This window comes from Eucalyptus grandis, chromosome 11 (assembly GCF_016545825.1).
Source record: "Eucalyptus grandis isolate ANBG69807.140 chromosome 11, ASM1654582v1, whole genome shotgun sequence".
NCBI classification, from domain to species: domain Eukaryota; kingdom Viridiplantae; phylum Streptophyta; class Magnoliopsida; order Myrtales; family Myrtaceae; genus Eucalyptus; species Eucalyptus grandis.
The window spans coordinates 40,954,789-40,965,720 of record NC_052622.1 but is presented as its reverse complement, the minus strand read 5'-3'; the positions used below and the strand labels follow the sequence as shown (position 1 = coordinate 40,965,720).

Sequence of the window (10,932 nt, the reverse complement as noted above, 5' to 3'; positions counted from 1 at the left end):
CGACATCCCTTGGGCTTCCCCATGCCTTAGAGCCTCTTGAGCTACATGTAGCCTTGTAATGATTGTACATATTTGAATACGATCGTTGGATCGAGAGGGAATCAACGGCTAGGATCAAGCCCGCTCTTATCTAAATAGGGGACCCTCCCCTTCGATGAACACTTTTGTTTACGAGTAATACATTCAAGCTTTACTCCCATACTGTTCTTGTGAGTTGAGTGCATGTAAGACCGACTTGGGATCGAGATCATTAGGCCACATGGGTGTGTGATCGTTCGGAATCAACCGACTTGTGACACAAGCCTAAGCGTTGGGTTCTTGTGGCTGCTGCAGAGGATTTTTAATCCAAGCGTGAAAACCTAGTCATATATTTAGAAAATGATTTATAATTTTTTTAAAAGGAAATCATTTTCCTAAATTTTAACTTTTGGTAGATTTTTTTCTCATTTTCTAAGCAATTTAAATGCCAAAAATGAAAAAAAATTTCTCAAAACAAACGTAGCCTAAGATTCAGTTTATTTATGCAAATGTTTATATAAAACCGATCCCTCTCTTTAAGAAAAGTTTTTGCTGCTTTCTTTGTTTACGTAGGACAACATATGTGCAACCTATCATCCTTTTGCTCTCACTTTAGTATCTTGCTATTTTTTAAAAGCAGAACTATTTTGCTATTTGATTGTAACTAATTGATATTTAGGAAATTTTTTTAGAACACAATTTAGATCTTTCACATAATAGTTACAAGGCAAAAGCTTCTATTGTTTATATGCATTTCAAGGATGATATAACATTTGCGCTAGATCATACTGTATGTTATCTTTGTGAAATTTTGCAAAATTAGTCACTTTATACTTATATAATTATGTTCCATGTGTACCTTTTACAGCTAATGACATGTTAAGATAATGTTGGATTTTTATGTTAAAATGTCTAATGCTTCATTTCTATTACACTTTTGCATGAGAATCCTTGCAACATGCAGGTACTCATTTAGTTAAGAGGCGATCTTGCCTAAGGACAACAAGAAGCTCAAACACGTAGGCCTATACAAGCAACTTGCTTTTTTGGGCTTAGCCCATCAGTACTTAGGTCACATTTGGTTCAGTTTTTCCCATAGATTTTCGGCCTCCAAAGCACCTTAAAGATATGTCGAAATAGGAATGAGGGTTTCAGATTTTGTACAAGTTCCACTTGGAAGCTGGAACCTATCCATTAGAATAGGTTTCTCATTTTTGAAACTTAGAACTTACATTACCTATCCTAGAACTTAGAACTTACTCTGTCATAGGATTCAAGATTGATTTGTGGTCTACCCAGATTTCACCCGTATTATTAATTGTTCGATTTCAGTGAATTATAATATTTAATGATCATAAGTTGTTGCTACAATTCATTCACAATAACCTACATTTAAATACACGAAAAATATAAAACTTTAACAAAATAAAAATTTCAATAATAAATGAAAGCTCAAACCAAGTGGTTTTAGATTATACACTCTTAATCGAATGCTATGAAATACTGCAAAATTGTAGATCAAGAAAAACACAAAAACTTGTTTCAAGTTATAGGTTTCAGATTCCACCAACTTAGAACCTAGAACTTATCCATCGAAATAGGTTTCCCAATTTTTGAAACTTGGAACCTACTCTACTTGGAATCGTACAAGTTCTCACCGGTTTGGTTCTCAAGTTCCAACCACGCTCAGCCCAATGCCAAGGTATTTGGTAAGCCTTTCAAGTGGTTTTCCGATCAAATGCCGGTCTTAAGAAAGCTAAAAGCCTAAGGCAAGTAGGATTGGCCTTAAGCTTTCAACATTTTGTGGAAATGCTAAAATTAGGATTAAATAATTTATTTTCCTTTTAAATCTACCCTCACCAATAGTTTAGTTTTCTAATTTTGCCTCATGTTACTACTCTTTTGCTCATCTTCTTTGTGTGGGTGGCCGACGAGGGCCGATAAGGTTAGATTTGATTGGTAAAGGCCTAATGATAGGCGGCAAGGAGCTGATGAGATTGCACGACTTACACAATGGCTGCATGAGGTAGCGCAATGACCCACACAACGATTGCTTGGGTCATGCAACCCCTGACAATGGTCTTTTGGGTTGTGCAACCCTAAGTGATAGTTGCTAGCGTCAAATCTGGCTCATCAACAGCTTGAGCCATTTGTTAAAACTGGCGAAAGGGTTTGATTTATTTTTAATAAAAAAAAGAAGAAGAATTATAGCCAAAACCCTTAAAGTTGCTTTACATAATTTTTTTACCAAATACAATATGTATTTCCTCATATCCTTTTATGTTAAAAGTCTTTACAGTCCCTAGTAGGCTTTCAAAAGGCTAAATCAAACACAGTGATCGCTTCCATGAAAAAAAGTTGACATTTCTTTAATAATGGCAGGGTCAAACAAAGCATTTTTTGGGCAAGTCATTGGACTAGCCTTGTCTTAATCAGCTCATTGACTAGGTAAACGTTTATTTAATTGCTATTTATATTTGAATTCCACTAAACAACTAATTAATAATGCAATGATCATCTTGAGCCATGTGAAATTGCTGACTTAGAAAGCGAATTATTTCTTATTTAGCATATGTTCAACCTGAACCATAAGAACAATAAGGTAAAGTCAGCCTTCATATTTTGTTATACTCTCGCGAAATATTTACATTAATTTGACCATATTTTATCTCGTAAATTATTATTTCAAATTTTTGGTTCATGTTCATAATCATCACTTAAATTAGACAATAGTCACAATCGATGAAAGGACAGGAGAAAAAAAAAACAAGAAGTCAGTTGCGAATCCAGACCCGGCGTCACCGACAACCGCGAAAATTCACAAGGCGGCTCTCGCTCCCCCGCCTCCCCGGATCGATTCAGTTACAACGTATCTTTCCCCCAAATATTCGCTGATCGCCCCCGATCCAACGGCCCAGAACCATCCGCCGCCGAGCCCATCATCTGGACCCTCCAAACCCATGCGACTTTCCAGATTTCGTACCCCCAAAAAAAAAAAAAAAAAAAAAAAAAAAAAGGAGATAAAAAGTGGAGCAAGCAAGCAGGCAGGCAAGCAAGGCAACCGCAGAGTGCCGTTTGAGGTTCAAACGTTGTAACCCCAACCAACGTTACGTAACGTCAGCCGCCGTGAACTCCCGGTTCGGCCTCGGCCCCCGTGGCGGCTGTCGATCTGCTGACGGCGGCTAACGGCGACGTCAGCTGTCGCGCAGATATTCGTTAAATACGAAAAGCAGCAACAGGCCTACAAGGTTACTGTTCCTTGCTTGCGCATATTACATTTATATTTCTTTTTGTCTCTCTCTTTTCTCTCTCTTCGTTTCAACGGGCGAGGATTTTTCGAAACGAAAGCTCTTGTTGCATATCTCTCTCTCTTCTCTCTCCTCTCTCTCTCTCTCTCTCTAGAGGAGGAGGAGGAGGAACTCTCTGTCTCTCTCTCTCTCTTCTTTTCAGGCTCGAATTTATAGCTCTCTTTCTCTCTCTCTCTCTCTGGATGAGCTCGACTTCGATTCCCGCCACTTCCCGTGAAGAAGAGGTAAAGAGTTGGCCTCTCGCGGATTGCAAGATGTTCGGTTTCTTGCGTTTCTTGGTTTCGCGTTTTGGGTCCGGCGAATCGCTCCCGTTCTGCTGCTTTTGCTCGATCGCTCCTCGCGATCGGCTCCGCATGGCCGCGGTCCCCGGGCGGGGTCCGATTCGAATTCTGCGGCCGGAAACCCTAGAATTGGCCGCTGCTTTGGGGGTGGGTTCTTGGCGTTTTCGTTTCTGTTGGGGGTAGTGATTCTGAGATCTGGGTTCTGCCTTGTTTTGCTTTGCCCCTTCTTTTTTCCGTTGTTGCGGCGCTTGTGGATTCGGTTTGGTCAGCGGGAGGAGGCCTGGCCTGGCCTGTGACGGCTATGGGGTTGATGGTGAATTTGGATCAGTTGTGGTTGCTGATTGGTCCGTTCTCGGCTTTTGTCCGTTTTGTTGATGGTGCAGGACTTCGGGCGCCGGAGATGACTGTGGCAGGAATGGCCGAGTTGAAGATAGAGGATTGTTGTCTCGAGAACAGACAATTGACCGCCGCCTCGAACTCCTCTTTATCTGAAGGCAGTGCCAGTGCTACTCTCAAATCTCCTGCTGTGTCCAGCCCGGCGACTACTTCTCCCTCTCACCGGTATGGCTTGCTAAATGGCAATTGCTGTAGACAGAGACTTTGCCACACCTTGCTACTCTTCTGCAGAATTGTCAAGTTGTTCTCTTTGCGGCACTTTCTGTCCTTGTTTCTTTGCTCTCGTTGCTGTCTATTGCAATTGCATTCCTTCGATGCTGATTAAATCGAGGAGATTTACTTGTTCGTCTCCTGAGATTACTAAAGGGCGTATTTTTGCTAGTTGGTTAACTTTACAATCTTATCTTCAGGAGGACGACAGGACCTATCAGGCGGGCAAAGGGCGGTTGGACTCCAGAGGAGGTTAATTTTCTGCTACTCTAGCGAATGTTTTGCTCTGCGTGTGCTCCTTCTGTTTGATTATTGAAACTTTACATCCAAGGCCATTTTATACAACTATGTTTTCATACGTTGAAGGAGAGAGCTGAGCAGCTTTTTATCCAATCAAGGGAAGTATGAAACTAGCATTGCTTAGACTGAATCATCAGAAACTCCATCTTGGGAATTACTGAGCCTGTACCTCATTGTAGAGCATATTTGCTTCTTTCTATTCTGGGGAATGTAGCATTTTCTAATTATTTTCTACTCTATTCAGGATGAGACATTGAGAAATGCTGTTGCAGTTTATAATGGCAAGAGTTGGAAGAAAATAGGTATCTTTCTTTCTTCTCATGCACTTTCTTAAAGTTCTGCCAGTGCTTTTAAGTTACAGTCATGCCATCCTTGAGCCCCAGAATTTGCTAAATATCAGTTGCTTTTGGGAGTCTGATTTAAGTAGCCAAGAATTATCTGTGGTCTATCGTTTTCTGATACAGCCGAGTCTTGTTCCGTTTATATATATATATTCTTTGTTAAACAATTGAACGCTATGTGGCTATTCATTTGAGAAGAAAATATATTTTTTGTCATTACATGTGAGGAAGAACACTTCAAATTGCTATAAACACACCAATAATTCTCAAATCCTTAATTTGAGTGTTTTTCCTGGCTTCATTTATATATATATAATCGGTTTTTCAAAGGAAGAGATGGTTCAGTTCATTACCTTTTCATGGGGTTTTACAACACAAAGTTGGAGTTTCGAAATGCTTTCTTTCATGGGACAATTGTTCTTTTGAAAAGTAACAGGGGAAGTGCGATGTCCAACGGTTAAAGCAATATAAATCATCATCACTACGTAATATTTTCCCTGTGGTGTTGCTATTTATGATCAACTTGCTTTCTACATTTTCTGAGCGCTATTATCCATTGCACGTGCTTCATTCTGTCATTGGCTCTCTCTCCTAAATTTATTGAAAATGCTAAAACTCTCAGTTTGTTTTTTGGGTAATGGGGGGAAATAGGGGAAAAATTTGTCAGTTGCTCGAATTATTTAGATATAAACTTGTATAAAGTATCTTTATACATTCTGTTTCTTTGAGAGGATGAACTGGTCTTTGACTTATTTGTTGATCTTGTTTGGTTGCAGCTGAACACTTTCCTGATAGGTCTGAAGTCCAATGTTTGCATAGGTGGCAAAAAGTTCTCAATCCTGATCTTGTTAAGGGACCTTGGACCCAAGAGGTTGGACTTAGTTTCTTTCTTTCTGGTTAAGTTACCATGTAAACAATTTTACTGAACTTCCTGCTTTTTGTTTGGCATATAGGAGGATGACAAGATTATTGATTTGGTATCAAGATATGGCCCCACAAAATGGTCTCTCATAGCAAAGTCTTTGCCTGGTCGTATAGGGAAACAGTGCCGAGAGAGGTAGGTTTCATGATCACGATCGTTGTCTGATTAAGACAGGTAGTTATTCAATGGATGATTATCTGTTGCTATGGGAGCCTTTTATTTCTGGTACTGCTATAGGTTTCTATCTACTCTCTGGATTTCATTTTCTTTCTTTTTCTATGAGAAGATCAACTTTTCAACTTTTTGTGGGACATCTGCCATAGTTTCTCGACTGTACTGTAAATTTCAGATAGTGCAATGCCTCTAATTAGTCATGAGGGCAAATTTTCTCCTTTGTCATCTACTGATAGGGCAATGCCTATGTAAATTTCAGATGGCACAATCATTTGAATCCAGATATCAAAAAGAAGCTTGGACATTGGAGGAAGAATTAGCCCTTATGCAGGCCCATCGGGTAAATGGGAATAAGTGGGCTGAAATTGCTAAGGTTTTACCTGGAAGGTATGGCAGTTTTTCCACCGTATATTACGACTTCGCAAAAAATTCAGGTGAAAGAACTATTTCTAGACATGGAATAGGCCAGTGTTGGGGTAAAAGCACATTGATTTACGATTACTTGAGTCCTAGGTCCCAGTCTTTCAGCCACTCTTCGGTCTTCCGATTCTTGTGAGGGATTTGAATAATTTGGTTTGGTACTTGTAACTAAGAATATCAGTTGTTTTTCTGCCAAGTTTAGGAGTAAAAGCAGATTGCTTTTGATTGTTTAAGTACTAGGCCTGTGCCTTTCAGCCAATCCTGTGTTTTCTGATTTGTGAGAGGGAATTGAATATCTTGGTTTGGTACATGTAAATAGACAATAACAGTTTTTATAAATTGTTTTGCATGGTTATTCTTTTGGACTAGATATATGTAGCATTGCTCTCTCTTGTTGGATTTAGAGGCTGATTTGATCAGTTGAGTGGCACTAATGAATTCCTTCTTGGGACCTTATCCCCCAAACTGATGGATGAAGAGGGATTAGGTTGCATATCCCATCAAGCGTTTTTCTCTATTTTTACTTTATCTCATTATCACAGCGGTTTCTTCTGTTCTTCACTTCAACTAATGAAAGAATATTTGAGTAGATTTTTTTAATCTATTATGTTGTTGGCTTTTGTTTTGCTTACAATAGCATTAGGAACTTATGAGTATGTAAAGTTGATGAACTTGTTAAAATTTGTCGTAAATGATCGCTAAAAGTGTGCTTCATCTGTCCTATTGTAATTTTGGATATGCTTTATTCTGCACATAGGAAGTCCATAAATTTGCTCAAATCTACCTTTCAGATATATTGGCTTATGATATGCCTCTTTTTTGTCATGCAGGACTGACAACTCAATAAAGAATCATTGGAATAGTTCCTTGAAGAAAAAGTTAGACTTTTATTTAGCCACTGGTAAACTCCCACCAGTTGCAAAAAGCGGTTTACAAAATGGCTCCAAAGATGCAAGCAAACCCACATTGGCTAAAAGATTAGTTGGTTGTAATAAAGGAGCTAACTTGAACCCTCAAACTTCGTTAGGAAATGGCGGTACTTGCAAATTAGAAGAAGAGAATCAGGATAAGTTGGAACTTATGGCTCGGCATCAAGAAGCATGTGAGTCATCAAGTATTCTTCCCAGTGAATCTGCTGATTCAGGTAGTGCAGAGTTTAAATCTAGAATAGATGTTTCCAGCAATTTAGAAGTATTGGCCCAGAGTGAGGATAGTGGAGCCTGTGATAAAAGTGATTACAAAGATGTTGGAACGACACCACCGGAGCAAGCTCTGGTTTATGGTTTTCTGTGCTATGAGCCACCCCCTCTGGAAAGTTGCATCCCTCTTGATTCTGAGATGAACACTCATCTTCTGAATCAAACTTGTAACTCAAGTCCTGCAAGTCCTGCTAGTTTTCTCACTCCACCTTGTGAGAGAAATGGTGTTTTTTGTACACAAAGTCCAGAATCTATTCTCAGGCTTGCTGCTGAGACCTTCCCTAATACTCCATCTATATTGCGGAAGAGAAAAACTCAAGTTGCAAAGCATTTGTTTTCTAATAAAACTACAAAAGTAGATGGGGAGATTGTAAAAGACAGGGTTGATTCTCCTGATGTAGGGAGTAATGGTAGTCTGGAGAAATCCATGTCTCAGAATACAAGTGTCTATGATAGTCCTTGCCTCAGCAATGGTGCCAGTGCCACTCTGTGCAATGGTGGTGCTTTTAGTGCATCTCCGCCATATCGGTTAAGATCCAAACGAACTGCTCTTCTCAAATCTGTGGAGAAACAGCTTGATTTCACCTTTGAGGAAATGAAGCTGGATGGCAGTACAAAATCGGTTGATGTACCTATGAAGGAGAATGTTCATAATGCAGAGGGACCTTCTTCACATGTTACAAAGATGGTTTCAATCCAGGAATTGAAAGTGTAAGTGATTAGCGTAGTAGCTTCTGTTCAGTTAAATTTTATTTTACTACTTCTTGCACTTTCTATGTAAATTAACACTGTTTCATCGAGATTATTGGTTCAAAATTCACTGTTCTGTTTTGTCATTTTTCTTTTCAAGAGTATAAGATCATGCATAGAGTGATTTCGCTCTTTGGTTCTCAATTCATATTGGAACTGATGATTGTAGTGGTTGGGTTGAGTTCTAGGCTGAATTCTGCTTTTAACTTGGAGACGCATCAAACATGATTTTAGGGGTGTTCGTAATTTGGTTTGAGGTTTTTCCAGCCCAAACTGAACTTACCAGTTTGGATCTCAACCTAAACCCAAATGAAAGCAATAAAATTATAACTAAAACCAAACCAATAACCTCAGTTTGTATCAGTTTGGTTTGGTTTGAACCATTACAATCAAGTCGATCTTCAAGTATGGAGTTTAATACATGTTTATACTATGTAGCTTGAACATGCAATAACTAAGATTAACATAAAAGAACCTATTTCTACAAAAATTTTGAAAAGAAAGGATAATCACAATTAAATTAAAACATCGAAACGTAAAAAATGTTATTTATCTAAATAAGGAAAACATAAAAGATCATAGAAAACTCCTTAGTAAGTACTACTTGAGATAAAAAATTAATTTATAATGGCCAACTTGAGAATTAAGGATCTTTTTTATCTAAAAGCATAGAAGAATCTTAGATAGGAAGAAGTTCCTTGGTTAGGCAAAAGTACAAATTTTATTGGTCAAAAGGAAAATAAATTTGTTTATCTAACTTATTGGCTCCTGAAGTAATGAGCCCAAACCAGAATAATAAGCCTATAAAAAGTCAACTAAAACTATACCAATGAATTGATACACCGAACTTATCAGATTGGTTTGGCTCAGTTTAACGGTTTTGGGTTTTTCATGAACACCCCAAATGTGTTTAACTTTCATTTTCATTTGTCAATTGTGATTTTCAAGAAGAGTGAAAATTGAAAACAGAAGCTATTTTGTTGAGAAAATGAAACTGAAAATGCTTTCTGGGATTACACAGCCCCTAAATGTACTTTTGTTTCCGTTGCTTTGTGTATTTTGTGTGCATGAATATTGTCATTATATAAGTATTTCTACAGCAGATTGTAACCATGCTGGAACATCTCATTAACGGTTTCTATGAGTGATTAATTATTTTTAAGAAAATTGAGAAAAGGTATCTGCATTTGTACAGGAGAACCTATTAAGCCTCATAGGAAAATGTTAGAATTGTTGTCCAGCTATTTGAGACATCGGAATAATGTCAGTCATGAACCACCTCTTTAAATTAGTTGAGTTGCTATGGGAATTGGACATTCTTTTGTCTTTTATCCACCGTCAGTTTGTATATTGCAACACTTTGTTTTTCGCTGGGGAAAAAGTTCTAAGCTTATCGAATCTGAATTTTATCCTTAGATGAAGTAAGTTTATATCAAAGTTTGCTGCCACCTCCTGACTAATCTGCTGCTATTATGATGCATAAATGTGACCTTTGGAAGTCTGAAGAGCATTAGACATGTCCAACTGTTGTCTTCTAAGTGTAGTTTGAATGATTTGGGTTTTTATATGAGCTTCTGGTGAAAGAATGTGCATGTTACTTATAATTTTGCAACCTCTCTTCGAAAGGAAAGAAAAAGAAACGAGATGTGTCTAGAGAATATGTGTTCAAAGATGTTGGTGTTTGAGTATTTAAGAGTATTGTGGCATTGGTAATATTGGGAAATACTTAAAATAGACAATCATGTGAAGCTGTCAGTCGACACTAGAGGTAATGACCTCTTTAGAGAGTTGAATAAATTCATTAGTATTTAGGCAGTTCGTCAAGATGGCCAACGATGCTCTTTAATAAGGTTTTTGATTTTCCCCCATTTGTTGCTTCTAGGATAGACATTAACTTTTCTTTATTAACTCACAAGGACATAAAAATTTATGTTGTCTGCAATTTCATTTTAGGGACTAGTGGTGGAAGTATTCTTAAAGTTTCTCGAAGTGGTGATAAATGGTAAACATCCACCAGGGGGTTGATGACAAGCAACCATCTGCATTGGAGATCTGGTAATCTGTCTTCAATGCTTCACGTTTGTTGTCACAGAGACGGCTTGGGTTGGGAGATTCGTTCCCATCAAATGGTTACCACGATAGAAGAAATTCAAAAGTAGATGCTCCTTTAAAAATAAATGCAGTGGTAGAAGATGGGGCACTTCCAAGTCTGTACAGAAATCATTTGATAAATGGGAATTTGGTTGGTATTACATCCGGGTTTATAAGATGACTTCTCCTTTCCAATACATTTTTGTTTGTCATCGGCTGTCAATATCATACTAACAGCTCCATTAGCACAGTGCTTCCCCACTTGTAATTTAAGAAGGCCGTCATCCCTTTTTTTTTGGAGTTTATTGATTCAACTGTATCTTTTGCTATGCTTCCAAGTGTACATGCTTTACTACTTCAATGTTACAGCTTCTGATTCTCTTGAGTGTTGAAGTTTGGAAACACCGGTACAGTCTCATGGATGATATTATGTTACTGAGCGACTTCCACATGCTGGCTGTTTCTATGTAACTTTATTATTCTGCTCAGAGGGTGTTTCTAGGTATCTGGTCTGCAAATTTC

General features: G+C 38.2%; 1 protein-coding gene across 1 annotated transcript; it reads left to right on the top strand.

The window, feature by feature from the left end:
• The first annotated feature begins 3,327 nt into the window (after positions 1-3,327).
• On the top strand, positions 3,328-10,715 carry LOC104426469 (transcription factor MYB3R-3). Its single transcript, XM_010039533.3, is given in 10 exon segments — positions 3,328-3,550; positions 3,991-4,168; positions 4,414-4,465; positions 4,758-4,815; positions 5,631-5,725; positions 5,808-5,911; positions 6,210-6,241; positions 6,244-6,337; positions 7,201-8,280; positions 10,273-10,715. Coding segments are annotated over 9 exon segments (1,683 nt in total). The 5' UTR covers positions 3,328-3,550; positions 3,991-4,007; the 3' UTR covers positions 10,280-10,715.
• The last annotated feature ends 217 nt before the right edge of the window (positions 10,716-10,932 follow it).